The sequence below is a fragment of the Aquarana catesbeiana genome, linkage group LG03 (assembly GCF_042186555.1).
Source record: "Aquarana catesbeiana isolate 2022-GZ linkage group LG03, ASM4218655v1, whole genome shotgun sequence".
In the NCBI taxonomy this organism is placed as follows: Eukaryota; Metazoa; Chordata; class Amphibia; order Anura; family Ranidae; genus Aquarana; species Aquarana catesbeiana.
Genome location: NC_133326.1, coordinates 526,601,447 through 526,617,323, shown reverse-complemented (window position 1 = coordinate 526,617,323; position 15,877 = coordinate 526,601,447). Strand labels below are relative to the sequence as shown.

The 15,877-nt window shown below is 41.7% G+C and overlaps 1 protein-coding gene across 2 annotated transcripts in view; it reads right to left on the bottom strand.

The window, feature by feature from the left end:
- FERRY3 (FERRY endosomal RAB5 effector complex subunit 3) overlaps positions 1–15,877 on the bottom strand; it is a 120,870-nt gene that overhangs the window by 68,422 nt on the left and 36,571 nt on the right. For both annotated transcript variants that reach the window (XM_073621248.1, XM_073621247.1), the window contains exons 5-9: positions 13,676–13,775; positions 11,683–11,804; positions 10,848–10,954; positions 8,399–8,596; positions 6,293–6,421 (exon numbers count right to left, since the gene is read on the bottom strand). In XM_073621248.1, coding sequence (XP_073477349.1) covers positions 6,293–6,421; positions 8,399–8,596; positions 10,848–10,954; positions 11,683–11,804; positions 13,676–13,775 — 656 coding nt within the window. The remainder of the gene's footprint in view (positions 1–6,292; positions 6,422–8,398; positions 8,597–10,847; positions 10,955–11,682; positions 11,805–13,675; positions 13,776–15,877) is intronic.

The following is a 15,877-nucleotide window of genomic DNA, read 5'->3' as shown; positions in this document are numbered from 1 at the left end:
ATATCAATGATCCCCAATCTGACTGTAAGAGGCTGGATTGGGCGCATGCTGTCTAACTCCTAAAGGGAATCTTTGCAAACTGTGAACTGTGTAATAAATGATGACTGCTTTGAAAAACAGATTTAATGTAACAAATCCCTTTGCATTTAAAGGCTGGACTGGAACACACTGCAAAGCAAAAAGGATTATCCAGGTCCAGCGAGTTCCTTTTAGTTTGGATCTGGGAAGTGTTGCCAAATGACTGGAATTGTCATGCCGACCATTTTTTTTTTTTCATAGTACTTAGTAAAACCTGCTGGCTGTATTTAGGAGTGCCCCAGCAGCACTTCAATTTATAGAGCAGCAGAGAGCAGATGACACGCCAAATAGAGACACAGATAAATATAGATGTGTGTTCATTTTGTTATGTGCTGATATATATTCACGTCACAGGGTTAGGCTGTTTACAACACTTGTGCCTTAAAGAAACATATAGTAAATGGCTTTGGGAACTAATGCTGCTTAAAGTGAACATGTGGAAACGCGCTATATTACAAAAGAGCAGTGCAAGCAGGCCCTGTGAACAGTTTTGTTTGTGGTTCATACATGGAGCACCATCGACCTGGGCATCAGCCTCAACCTCAGCTCAGATTTAATGCTTGGCCACATGCCCGGCCTGCCCCACAGTCCAATACCAGGGGTACAGCAATCAAAAACAGCATGTTCACTTAATTGTTGGAAATCTGGAAGACATGGTGGAGTTTTTGCTGGGCCTATGGTGACTGTGCAGCAAAAATGAAAGGCCTATTGAGGGCACAAAAAACAATGTTCAGGCATTTGCTGAAATATTTTAGGAACTTCTCTCTGGAAATGGAGTTAATATCTACACTTAATTCACATAAGAAGGTGATGTAAAAAGCTCAACCCCAGACATCAAATACAAATGACATTTAGGAAACAGATATTCTGCTAATATCAAAGTCCAATCAATTCATTTAAAGTGGTTGTATAGTTTTTTTTTTTTTACACTTTTACCTACAGGTAAGCCTATAATAAGGCTTACCTGTAGGTAAAAAAAAATATCTCCTAAACCTGTACGGTTTAGGAGATATTCCCCTTGCTATGAGCCGATGACTGCAGCGGCGCATGCGCACAGGGGATTCTCAGCTGAAGGCCTGGCAATTGCCGGACCTTGCCGGGTAAGAAATCTCCCGCGCGCCTGTGCGGGAGTGACAACATCGCGGCTCCAGCCACTCACAGCGCTGGAACCGCGATACCCGGAAGACACGCTGAGGCAACATGACAGCTCCCTCGGCGTGGACCAGGTAAGATACCGACGCCTCGTTCTAAGGTAAGTATTTCATAATGAGCTAGTATGCGGTGCATACTAGCTCATTATGCCTTTTGCTTTACAGGGGTAAAAAAAAAAAAATTCAGCGGGTATACAACCGCTTTAAATTCATTTCTAGGTGTTCCAAAATGAGAATGTAGTCTTTAAGAAAGTCATTTTTGTGGTGTGTAAACCTCTCAGTACATAATATTTCATGCAGAATGCCGTACAGTATAAAACAGTGGAGGGAATATTTTTTTTACATTCATCAGGGGACTGCATAAGACTGCATAAAAAAAAAGCAAAACAACCTAATCTAATCAAATCTAATGTAATCTAATGTTCACCACCACAGCCATATAAGTCAAGTCACTGTTGGGTGGCAGCAAATTAAAGGGCCGCACACACGGGCCGAATATCGGGCAGAATTGGCTGGTTCAATAGAAACCATCCCACATTGGGCCCGTGTATACGTTAGCCGGCTTCTGTTGAAGCGGCATGACCGAAAAAGATCTGCTGATCGGCGTGTTATGGTGGGGGTGGGGGTGGGGGGGGGGGTTAGTGTGGGATTGTCCCCCTGTCACAACACAATAGCTCAGTGGGGGAGATCACTGTACAAACATCAAATTGTTAGTACAGCAGCTCCTCCTGGACTCCAGTTTTTTGTTTTTTTTTTCATTCAGCCCACTAGGTTTGTACCAGGCATAAGGCTAGTACATTATATTATTATTATTTAAGGTACTTATATAGCACCATCAATTTACACAGCGCTTTACATATACATTGTACATTCACATCGGTCCCTACCCTCAAGGAGCTTCCAATCTAAGGTCCCTAACTCACATTCATATACTAGGGCCAATTTAACAAGAAGCCAATTAACCTACCAGCATTTCTTTGGAGTGTGGGAGGAAACCGGAGTACCCGGAGGAAACCCACACAGGCACAGGGAGAACATGCAAACTCCAGGCAGGTAGTGTCGTGGTTGGGATTTAAACCAGCGACCCTTTTTACTGCTAGGCGAGAGTGCTATCCACTACACCACTGTGCCGCCCAAATTACATTTTTCTTGTACAAATTTTCCTTCAGATTTACCAAAACCATATAATATGAGGCCAAACCTAAAGACTTTTAATTTGTATGCAATCAGACAGGTCCTTGCAGTACATTCGAAGGTAAATCTAAAGGAAATTTAATAAGAAAATTGCATAATGTATGGCCAGCCTAACTTATTAACATGCAACTGGGTTGTGGGAGGAAACTGGTGGAACAAACACAGGGTAAAAACTCTATGCATACACTGTTCCTGGCAAGAATCGGACCAAGAATCCCTGTGTGTCCTTTTTACATTTCATGTTTCTAAATAAAAAATAGATTTTTTTACATATGACTATATGTGGTTCTGCCTTCAAAGTCCATGAGGGGTCGTATTGCACTCTGTGCATAATTTTGGTTTAATGATGCTGGCGGACCAATTTACACCACACTCAGCCCCTACACCGTTTTACCCAAAAGAGAAAAGTACTGCCTATCCTCCTCCCCCCATTTTGGGGAGAGGGTACCCCCCCCCCCCCAGTACCTGCTCCCACTTCCCCAATTCTCATCTAGGCTATAATGACATATGCTTGGGACCACCTCTTCTCCTTTTTGCCTGTAGCCTTCTAAGTCACGTCACACATCCCAAAAAGCTGCAGGACCAGTCCCACCACAATGCCATACCTCGCACATGCACAGTAGGGAGCCAGCTGTGAGTGTGATATCAGGACCTCACAGCCGGCCCCCAGATGGAAGAGCCAGAGAGCAGAAGTCCGATGAAAAAAGCACTGGACTCTACATGCTGGTGTTTATTTCTCAAGAGTCAGCAATAAAAGCACTTGTAGCTGCTGACTTTAAAAAATGTTAAAATGCTTGTGGAAGACAACAGATAACAGTTAACATTTTCCTACATAACCAAAGCTGGCCATACATGGTTCCATGGATTCCTCCATTTACATAAACGATGGGGGAGGAAGAATCCCCCCCCCCACAGGGATATTGTATTCTGACAGTGGAACTCTCAGCTGTCAGAATACAATGATCAGCAGCTGCAGCCGACTGGCTGCAGCTGCTGATCAACAAAAGTTTTTCAGTGTGTCCATTTTTTGATAGAAGTTGATCTAACGATTGACTTCTGTTGTACAGGGATGGCCACACACAGGTCATGATTTAGCTAGTCCCCGCTGAACCAGCCAAATTTTGATCTGTCTATGACCCTAAGGGGCTCAGGCTCTCAATACCCCAAAGAGGAGACATCATCTGAGCTTTTCCGGTCACTTACAATAGATGTCAGGTGTATGATGTCAATCAGTGGCGGCTGGTGAAGTTTTAGCATGGGGGGGGGGGGTGCCAGACCACGTCCTTCCTTTTTGACCCCTCCCCTTATATAGGTCAGCCTAATAGATAGGGTACATAGGTCAGCATTGGGTATATAGATCAGCATTACAGATAGGGTATATACATAGGTCAGCATTTGGTATATAGCACTCGCACCCCTCCCCTCCCCCCCCCCACCCCTGTCGTGGCTGACAGGAATCCCCCCCCGGCGGCTGGCGGCTCTGACAGCACAACCCCCCCTTTGCAGCTGGCAGCTCTGACAATGCCCCCGGCGCGGGGCTCATGACTCTGATAGCACCCCACCCCGCGGGCTCCTGGTTCCTGGCACTGAAAGCACACACACAGAACCATGCGGGAGGTACGGCACTTACCGGTCTGTGGCTCTCCTCCTGTGTGGGAAGCAGCGGAGTCGTCTGCTCCTCCAGCTTCCTCCACTCTCTGTGTGTCCTCTTTCGCAAAATCGCTGGGCATCCGGCGCTTTGGCCAATCGGGAAACAGGTCTCACTGACCTGCCTCCTGATTGGCGGGGAGGCACTGTAGCGTGAAAATGGCGAAAATTTGTTCGCTATGGTCACGCAATTGGGTGGGATCCCACGGGTGTGTCCCACCCTTTTTTTAAGCCCATTAGAGCCTATATATCAAATTATTTTTTGGACTTCCAATAAATCAAATTTATTAGGACTGTATTATCATTTATGATATCTGCACCAGTTTTATTCACTCATTCATCTATGGTTTATATTTATGTATAATTATATAGGTATTGTCAATTAGCACTTGCACTGTAGATTGTGGTTTTCGTCTTTGAGCACAGGACATTATGTCAGATTGTTTGAAGTGAATTAATGTTTGAAAAAAATAGCAATATATTTAATCATGTATGTATAGCTATGTAGGTACCGGTTTGATTTAGCACTTGCACTTTGGTAACATATTGGTTGGTTAAGATTTCCAATAGAGACACATATATAGTGGTAACACACATTTCAGTATATTTATTGTCACTTTATATCACTGGCATCTGCACTTTATGCATTGCCACATTTGTTAATAGTATTTATACAGAGGTACACTCAGCACGGCACAAGTTTATTTTATTTTTTTTTTAATTCCGACACAGTTTATGGGAGTGTGTCTGGTGCTAGCAGCTGGGGAGGGATGTTTGTTTGGATTCTTAGATTATTATATTGGTAAGCTCGCAAGATCTCTATTAATTTGGCTCTAATCAGCTGCTTCAAAAATAAATAAATAAATAAAACAAACACCCCCACCTGCCCCCGCCATAGGAGTCCATGAGTCCGGCATCCTGAAAGGGCCTGGGCGCATGGATAGAGGGGTGGCGGCAGGGATGGGGGGGTGGCTTCTGTGCGCCCACAATGCATGGGCCGCCGCTGATGTCAATTAAGACTTATATGAAGGCATATAAGATCACCTGTTTTCTGAACAGGGTGAAAGCAACTATCCTGTGCTGCCCATCGGGAAAATGCTTACTTTGGTGGTCAAGCATGGCAGATATGCCTCTACTTCAATTCATGGCAGAGCCATGTGATCTGCTTAACTCAGGTCTTAACTCAGCAGAGACAGCCATACATGTGGAAAATCTCCCTGTTCAATAATAATTGGCTTTGTCTGCCATTATTATCACCCTCTAAAATCAGTAAATACATTTCTTCACATTCAGATTTCTCAATTAGAAAACTGTAGCAGTTATACAAGATATACAGAGGGGCAAATCCTGGCACTCAAGAAGCGATCTCAGGTCAAGTATCAGTTATACAAGGACACTGTAATTCAATATTTCCATAAGTCAAGGTTGACTGTAACCTACCAAACTATCCATCCTGCAATAATGTTTACACAACTACACTTGCCCATATTCTATGGAATGCCATTTCTTCATATCTATGTACTAATATAATCTACAATTACTATGCATAGGATAGTGTACCTTTTACCATATAAAGTTTGATCCATTGAGGAGCACGATACACTCTTCACATGCATGATACACTTCGCTGAAAGAGCTGGTTCACACCAGCCGCGTTAAGCAGCGCTGGGCAGTGTTGTCTAATGCAGTCCCAACACAAGAACAAAGTCATGTTCCTTATTTAATATGGCTTCAGTTGACACACAGCATTGCATTTTTGCACAGTGCAGCACATAAAATTACATAGAAGGAAAAACACTGCAAGCACTGCAATGAAATTTAACAATGCATTTGTCAGTTCTCACTGCACACCAGTGCATGCATTTTGTGCAAAATAATGCATGGTGTGTGGTGTGAACTAGCCTAAAGGCAGGCCACAGATGGATTGAAATTTGGCCAGTTTAGCTGGAACTGGCCAAATTTTGATCCATCTATGGTCAGGCTGGTTGTATTGAAGAAGTCAATCCAATCCATCGATCAACTGCAGTAGACCCAGCCCGTTGGACTTTATTTATTTTTATTTTTTTGTGTGTAATCACTGCAGGCAGCTATAGTCAACAGCAGTGATCATTGTATTCTAATGGTGGGGAAACCTCCCTCTGTCAGAATAAAATAGTGCACTGGGAGGGGTATGTTATAAATGCCATGACACAAAACATGTAGCCCACACTACCCCCACCAACCTTGCTGATGTTTAGCCTTCTGATTCCTCTGAGCTCTGGCATATAGGACAACTTGTTGAACAACATCCAGCTGCTCCTGCAGCAGTGGGAAATGGAAGTCGGTGCATTCCTGGCAGACTGTGGCAAAATCTGGACAAAATAAAAAGGAAAAGAAAATTCCAGATAAATCCCTTTGAGTATATAAGGATTTTTAACAAATACAGAATATAGACAACCACTTTTTAGGACGGAAGCAGACTCCAAATAATGAGACAATCAGGCTTCAACCATTGGTTTGCAGGGGTAGCAAAAAAAAATATGTAGGGCACCACTGTTGACCCAAAACCTGGCTGAAATAAGACCGTCTACTATGCATGTTTGTTCTGGGCTAGCATCTCAATGTACTGAAGCCAGAAACCTCCATGCGGCCAGTATTTCTTAGAAGCAGCTTACGGATGGCTGTATTTTGCTTACTATAGCTTTCCTATAGATGTAAAATATACAGTATGGCTGCCTTATATCTGTATGGCAGGCAGCTACACATCTCTCAGTGTAACAAGGGTTTTCATCTTGGATTTCCCTTTGTTGCCACGGTTTTGTGCACAAGAAAGGAGGAGAAGGAATATCTCCCCAATGGGACACAAAAGACAAATAAAGTAACCAAAACAGAGCTTTTAACAATTCATAAGTATTTCCAAAACTAGATAAAAAGCTTTGGCATTAGATGTAATTTAACACAAGTCTGATATTAATGGTTTCATCACTGGCCATTCTTGCCCTCACCATAAAAATAAACTGATAATGTCAGCTTTTTGAAATGAACATCTAATTTTGTTTAAAGAAAAAGTATTCGTTACCTGCTTTTGTTCTGTAGACGCTGAAAATCTACCCAATGCGATTGTGGATTTAAAAAAAAAAAAAAATATTGGCAAGGAGAGGGGGCTGGGGTTTACAAGATCAGTCTCAGTGTTATAAAAAGCATAACACTCCTGACGTACCTTAAAAAGTGTACCTACCAAAGCAATAAACCCAAGAACATGAGGGCGGCACAGTGGTGTAGTGGGTAGCACTCTCGCCTAGCAGTAAGAAGGGTCACTGGTTCTAATCCCAACCATGTCACTACCTGCCTGGAGTTTGCATGTTCTCCCTGTGCCTGCGTGGGTTTCCTCCGGGTACTCAGGTTTCCTCCCACACTCCAAAGACATGCTGGTAGGTTAATTTGGATCCTGTCTAAATTGTCCTTAGTATGTATGAATGTGAGTTAGGGACCTTAGATTGTAAGCTCCTTGAGGGTAGGGACTGATGTGAATGTACAATGTAAATGTAAAGCGCTGTGTAAATTGACGGCGCTATACAAGTACCTGAAATTAAAAAAAAAAAAAAAAAAAAAACCATAGCCTGGGTTTCATACCTTCAATAGCTCAATTTTTGTGCATGTATGACAGCGGTCACATACACATTTTTCAATGACACTAGTGGCTCCTTTCCATAAGATAACCTGATTTTATTTCTGATGAACTTTCAACTAACGACTTCAATGAAATGCTAGAAAAGGTTGAGTTTTTACACTTTTCAAAAATAGGAATTAAAGTTAAAGATAGCTAAAGCAAATATAAACCCAAATACAGCTTACCAGTACCTAAATGTCGTGGCTACATTATTTTCCTTTTTTTTAATGCTTTTTTTTCCCCACCTGCTGATCAACAGTAACACACAGCATATCCTAGGGTGACAACGCACACCTACTTTATAGATCTCTGATGGAGCAGTGTTGTCACCCTAGGCTCTCCTCCTGGCTTGGATTACAAATACCTCCCTAGCTCATTATCACCATTACATAGAGGGGGGTTGCTTTGTAGTTCATAGAAGAAAGCTGGGAGGGCTGATAAGATTGATATATTTTTTTATAGATGTTTCAGTTCAACTCATTTTTGGAAGGAGCAACAGGTTTTTTTTTTTTGTTTTGTTTTTTATGTACTTGCAGAAAATGTTTTCAACCTGAAAAAAAGAAGAACAAAAAAAAAAAAAGAAAAAACGAATGCAGCCACATCTAAGTGCTGGTAGACTGCAATATGATACATTTGGATCTTGAGTGTAGATATAATTTAACATCACTGCTAGGATTACCTCTTTTGATACCACTGTAAGAATTAATACGGTTATCCACCAACAAGACTAGACCACACAACGATGCTGAATACAAGGAGAGTGCGGTCTGCAGTCTGTGCAGTTTAACTCCACTCCGATGATTGCGTTTATGTCTGCAGAAATCTAACATGTCCGCTCTCAACAGCCTCAAATTGTGCATGGTCTTCAGCTGAGCCCCTGCGGAAATAGAAAAACGTCACACACTAAAGGGGCTGGTTCCTATCTCAGCAAATATAGGCAGATTGCAAACTATTCTGAAGAAAACAATGTGCAATTAGGGGATAGATGTAGGAACAGATTTTTTTAAGTGCATTAACATACTATCTACCCTCCAAGCCTTCAGATCTTTAACTCTTTATAAAGGACAGACAGTGTCCCAATTTGGCTGCGAAAGTAGAAATACACTTTAAACAAAAACACATTTAGGCTACTTTCACACTGAGGCGCTTTACAGGCGCTACATCGCTAAAAATAGCACCTGCATAGCGCCTGTAAAGAGCCTCTCCTGTCTCTCCAGTGTGAAAGCCTGAGTGCTTCCACACTGGAGCGGTGCGCTTGCAGGACGGTAAAAAAAAAAAAAAAAAGTCCTGCAAGCAGCAGCGCTGCAAGAGCGGTGTACACACCGCTCCTAAAGCGCCCCTGCCCATTGAAAACAATGGGGCAGTGGCGCTTTGTGGGCGGTTTTAACCCTTTTTCAGCCGCTAGCCGGGGTTAAAACTGCCCCACTAGCGCCGCTAAAACGACGGTAAAGCGGCGCTAAAAATAGCGCTGCTTTACCGCTGCCGCCTGCCCACACCAGTGTAAAAGTGGCCTTATATGAGCAAAGCTGGCAAATGAGCAATGCCTTCTCTTTGGAGAGTGGAAGAAAAAAAGTTGTAGGTCTATGTTAGCATCCCATTATCTCTAGTACATGTTTTTTTTTTACTATTGGTGCAGCAGATCACATACATACTTTGGAGATTGCACTACTGGGTGATGCAAACATTCACATCTCCAGGGTAGCAAAAGATGTCAGATTCATCTGTACGACATACACTCTAAAACATCAAAATTACTGATCACACCTACACTACATGGCTAGAATTGTGTAGATTCCCCTCCAAATAATTGCGTTCAGGTGTTTTCAATGAAGAGTACTGTAAAATGGTTGTAAAGTTAAATTTTTGTTTTAATTAAAAAAAAAAAAAAAAAAAGATGCTATACTTATTGGTACCACACTTCCTCTTCTGCTGCTGTCCCCCATCGGCACCCTCTGCTCCTACTTTCCTGTGTGTGACCCCCCCCATAGCAAGCCGTGTGCTATGGAAGCACAAGTGTGGGAACGATCTCAAGCCAGACTGTGCACCCACAGATGCACAAAGCACAGCTCAGCCACGCCCCCTGCTCCCTCCTCACAGGGTTAGACTGACAGCAGCTGGAGCCAATGTGGGAACAGCGGGGTGATTCTTACCCTAATGTAGGGAATGTATTGATGTAAAAATACCTCTTATGCCCCGTACACATGGTCGGATTTTCTGACAGAAAATGTTCGATGGGAGCCTGTTATCAGAAATTCCAACAGTGTGTAAGCTCCATCGGACATTTTCCATCGGAATTTCCAACACACAAAATTTGAAATCCGTTGTCGTAAATTCCGATCATGTGTACACAATTCCGACGCACAAAGTTCCACGCATGCTCGGAATAAAGCAGAAGAGCCGCACTGGCTATTGAACTTCAATTTCCGACAAGATTTGTGTGACCGTGTGTATGCAAGACAAGTTTGAGCCAACATCCGTCGGAAAAAATCCATGGATTTTGTTGTCGGAATGTCGGAATGTACAGGGCATTAGTCTTTAGAACCATTTTACTGCTACAGCATACAAGACATTTTAAGCAACTGTGCATATCAAAGTTTGCGGAAAGCTCTTTTCACTTCCAGAATGACTGTACCCCTGTGTACAAAGCCAGCTCCATGAAGACATGGTTTAACCAGTGTAGCGTGGACAAACTCAAATGTCCTGCACAGAACCCTGACCTCATAACTACTGAACATCTTTGGGGTGAATTTGAATGCTGATCCAAGTCTTCTTATCCAACATTAGTACCTGACCTCACAAATGCTCTTTTGGCTAAATGGGCACCAATTCCAACCACAACATCTTGTGAAGTCTTTCTAAAAGAGTGGAGACTTTTATAACAGCAAATGACGAATGGGCACATTTATTTTAATGCCCATGCTTTTGGAACTGGATGTCCTGGAAGTTAATACAGGTCTGATGACCAGGTATCCAAAAGATGAGGTGCAGTGGAGAAAGGGGAGACATTCATACACATGCTGCATGCATACATTTTTCTGGATTTCAGACACAGGCAGATCGCTGATGATAAAACACATTGCTTTGGATCCTCTTCTGCATCCAACACAGCGTTAATTAAAAGGCCTCACCCAAGTGAATAGTAAAGCTTTCCTCCAGCTGCCCATGTTCCTCATACAAAGAGTGGCTGGTCTCTGTGGATTCCAGAAGGTGGCTTTGCTGGACTTTAATTTCCTCACTGTTGAAAAACAAATAAAAAAAACAGAAAATCTAAAAGTTTTTTTTTTTTTTTTTAATGAAGCAGAAAGATAAATAAAGTCCTACTACAATTAAGAGAATTTACCAAGACCTGTGGGCTCAACCAGAAAAACATCCACCGATTCCCCCATCCATGCTAAATAGAGGGAATTGACTCAAATTCAATAAGTAGATATTTCAGTTGAAAAAAATTGTTGCAAATGCCGAAACTAATAAAGAAGCCTTGTTTCCAAAAATATGGATGCAAAGAAAAAAAGGAAATCATACACTAATGGTAACTAAGGCGAAGATGGAATTTGGAGTGAATATAGTCAGGATGTCGTTCGGCACTTGTCTTTGTAATTTTCTCAGAAAGAGCACAAAACAAGGTAAATTACTTTGGCGTGTTCTAACTTAGAAGTAATATCTGTTCCAGCAGTTCAGTCATGTCAGATTTTTACAGATAGCTTCTGACTGGATGCTCTGGGGTTTATTTACTAAAACTTGAGTGCGCAGAATTTGATGCAGCTGTGCATGGTAGACAATTAGCTTCTAACTTCAGCTTGTTCGATTAAGCTTTGACAAAAAAAAATAAATAAAAAATGGAAGCAGATTGGTTTCTATGCAGAGCTGCTCTATATTGTGCACGCTCCGGTTTTATTGGATCAACCCCTATGTGTCATTGCACTTCACAATACTTCCATATATTGTACATTTACTGTGCCCAACCTGATGAAGCTGTTGTTGGGATTCTTGAGGTCCTGGTGCAGCTTTATTACCCACTCCTGATACTCTTGCTTCTGGATGGTGGACAACTGCTTCAACTCTGTACTCCACTTGTTTTCTAGAATCTGGGAAATACAGAGTAAAGTAAAAAACACACAAAAGCATAACTGACTAGTTAACAAAATTGAATCGGATTTAAAGAAACCTTGCTCACTTTACGTGAATGGCAAAGTACAAGTACAGTTCAACATCATATACCATATTTTTTGCTCCATAAAGACGTACTTTTCTCCCCCCCAAAAAATGGGGGGAAATGTCTGTGCGTCTTATGGAGTGAATATTGACCAGCAGGGTCGCTGATAGGAGGATCATTGCGGCGGGAGAACGATGCCCTGTGCAGCTCTCTGCACCAGCTGAAAGTCTGTCCCCCCCCCCCCCCCTTCAGCTGCTAGAGGGAGAGAAACACAAGGTATTGTTCTGCAATTAACCCCCACAGGTTCGGCATTCACATGTAAATTTGCCCACTATTTATATGTAAATTGTGTGAGCATTTATATGTAAATGAGGTCGGCAACCCACCGCGATTCATATGCAAATCACGCCCCCTCCTCTGTATGCCACCCAACTAGAGGATGTAAAACAGCATACAGGTGAGCATAGGGGGCATGTAGAGGTAAGAGTTGTACTGAGAGGGAGATAAGAATGCAGAGATTAGCAGAGAGATGGGGGTTACTGTAAATACACCTGTTACATCACTTGTCATTGTAAATGTCTGTTACATTGGTGGTTGATGTAAATTACTCCTGTTGTGTTGAGGTCAGTGCATATGTCCCAGTTAGATTGGGGATCAGCATAGGGTGCCCCCTTGGATTGTTTGACAGTGTAGAAATATTTTTCGGTTATATTTTATTAAATATTTTAGTACACCATTTGGTTCAGAATATTTTTTTTCTTGTTTTCCACCTCTAAAACCTAGGAGCGTCTTATGGAGCGAAAAATATGGTACATTACAATTTGATAGCTTAAAGTGATTGGAAATGATTGCCTTGTAAAACAACACATTCAGTTTAAAATAGGAATCAAAGGCAAAAAACATTTTTGTATAGATACTGTATACAAAAAACACACACACACACACACACACACACTATTTACCCTTTTTTTTTTTTTTTACTTTTAAGTAAGTGATCACATTCCCTCTGTTCTCAGCTGCATAAGAGCTGGAGGGAGGAGAAGCAGCAGTACACTGATCTTCCCAGTGAGACGCTGTGCAGTGGGGGCATGTCAGGACAAGTCTGATCGTTGTAGGAAAGCAGGCTAATTTCGCAGCATAGCTAGAGAACTGACCACAATGTGCTCTTATGCTTAGTGAGGTCAGTTAGGAAAGCAGAGGGCCTGGCAGGAACACCAGGGATTTCACATAAAGGAAATAATACAAAGAGAACAGGATACTTTCTCATACAAGTACAAGTACATGGTACAGCAGGCACATATCAGGACTATGAAGTCTTGGGGTAGCAAACGCTCTAAGCATTTCTTTATTGTTGGAGAAAAAAAAAAAAAAAAAAAAAAACAAAGCAGCAGAAATTGTCTGTGTCAAGCTCATGGTGCAAATGTGCTACAGAGGTATACAAATCCTAGTAGTTATAAGGGGCCCCGGTGTCTTGTATACATTTTTTCCTTTGCAACAATGAGCTGGACACAAGCAATTTTTATGCAAGCGATGCTATATTCTGCTAATAAACTTTTACTAATTCCTGCACCCGTGCAGCTTTGTTTTTTTTCACATGCTATGATGGGATCGGTCCTTTCAAGTATTGCATCTGAATTAGAGAATTTTTTTTGGTCTTTCATTGTTCATTTATATCACCTAATTTCTGGGATGGACAATAAAACATGAGCACCAAGTGATTATTTGTGTAAATTTCTATACATATATACATGTGGTTGTTTTTCTCTTTATTGCTTGATACTGAGATTTTTCTTTAATAGTTACCTGCTGCGATTCAAAATGTTGTGCTGCCACTGAGTTTACGTCTTGGTCACTGAGGGACTTGCCCAGTTCTTGCATCACTTTGTTCATCTCTAAACCTTGGCTATGTTAACAAAAAAAAACAAACAATCATTACATCAGTGCCATTGTACTAGAAGAATAGGATACTGTGGGTATAATTACGCTTCCCACTTTACTAAAACTTAAATATAGGTTAGTTCGAGTAGCTGTCATTTCTTACATAGGGATTACATGACCACCAAATACATAGATTAGTTTATGGCCTTAAAGTTAAGCTGTGGCCTGGGTATGGACATTCATATATTTACATATACATTCTTTACCTACATTCTTAACAAGCAGAGAGTAGATATTAAAAATAAGCCCTCTGCGATCTCTGTAGCTGCAGGCCCTATGGAGTAATTCATACTCAAAATTCGCGAGACGCACTAAAGTAATTCAAGTCTGGTCTCAGCACTCTGTTCTGCCCTCTCCCTGTGTATCTGCTCCCTGTTTATCTTAGAGGTTAAAAAATGGTCAGGTTGCCAAGTCACTGCTGTAGGGTGAAAGTGAAAATGCTTTTTGCTGTAAACTTTGAGGATGAATTACTCCACAGTTACTGCATCTACAGGGGTCAATAAAGGTTAATTGACACTAAAGCGATCCATTGTGGTGCGCCAACTCAAGTTATTACATATGCAGTCCTTTATATATGTGCTGCCAACACACCAAAAATAGTAAAATAAGAATGACTCTTTCAAAACAAAGCGCACCACAATGCATGGTATATGCCATGTTCTGCAATGAGGTGCATTGTGCTCTACTGTACCATGAGTTTAAGTGTCATTCACAATGAATGGCACTGCACAGAGCAGGTGCATTCCCATGCATTTTGGCAAGGCGCATTTTAGGGAGCATTGCCACAATGCAAAAGTGTAATGGACATTTTATTTTGGATTATGTATACAGTAAGAAATAGACACTCTGCCAGGTTTTTGGTGCTGTCTGTGTCCCCGCTGGAAAGATTCACTTTATATATATTTTTTTTTGGATGACCATTGTCACAGAGACCGAAAAGAATCAGAAATTCTAAATTTTGGAGCTACTGTGAGAGCAAAGAGTAAGGGGGAATCTTCCCTCACTTGTAAAAAAATTCTATAGACCGCTAAAGGGATTAAGGCAATGGAAATTTAGATTTTAAGTAAAAATCAATTTTATTAATGTAAATCAGAGTTAAAAAGTACGAAAATTCCAAAAAAGACATAATCAAACGAACAGAGTTCAAAGTTCAAAAAGGATTATATATATATATATATATATATACACACACACACACACCAAAATATATCACATTGCAAATACTGGTAAAAGGAGAGTGTATGGAAGGAATTGATGCATCACACTACCCAATACAGTCACCACAGATAACAGCCGTGGTGTAGAGTAGTGGGATTCCAATGCGTTTCAACATACATATTTCAAAGAAAAGAATATTATATTAATATTATTAATAATATTACAATTTGTGAATATGTATATGTACATTTCCTGCACTGTGAGGCTATCACATTACTTACATCATCCCAAAGCATCTTGTGGGTAAGTGTAATCTACCATGTCAGGGTAAGGAGTCCCAAACCTCCAGGGGTTAAACTGTCCTATATCTCTACAAGACAGCTGGATAGGAAAATTTGATCCAAATCTTTGGAGTTTTCAGCATCAAAATAACTGATGGCTGTCTGAAAAGATAGGGCATAGTGAGTAAAGGGTACTGATGGGATAATGGTGGGAGGCGAGGGGGGGCTACAGCAAGCCCCTCTCGCCTCCTCTCCCCCTCCCATACAACAAAACCCCCTGAACAATTAAATTAATTTGACAACAAGTGCTTTCCTTCCATATAGGGAGGGTCCTGTTCCAAAGTGAGTGTATGGGGCAAAGAACACTTACTTTCTCCAAAAGTGCAAGTCACATGGCCTGGAACGATAAGGGTCCATGTAGATCCAACAAGACATTAGCCCTGATAGTCCTCAGTGAATCCCGAGGGAGGAATGACACCATTTTGCCGTCTCTGGTGTCCTATATGTGATGTGGGAGGGGATAGGGCACCGCGCCGACCAATGGCGCGGCTCGCCTGTCAAGGCCGCCGTCAGGTGCGTTCCATGAATAGACGTTGAACGTCACCTAGGCAGCGGACACCGCGCCGCG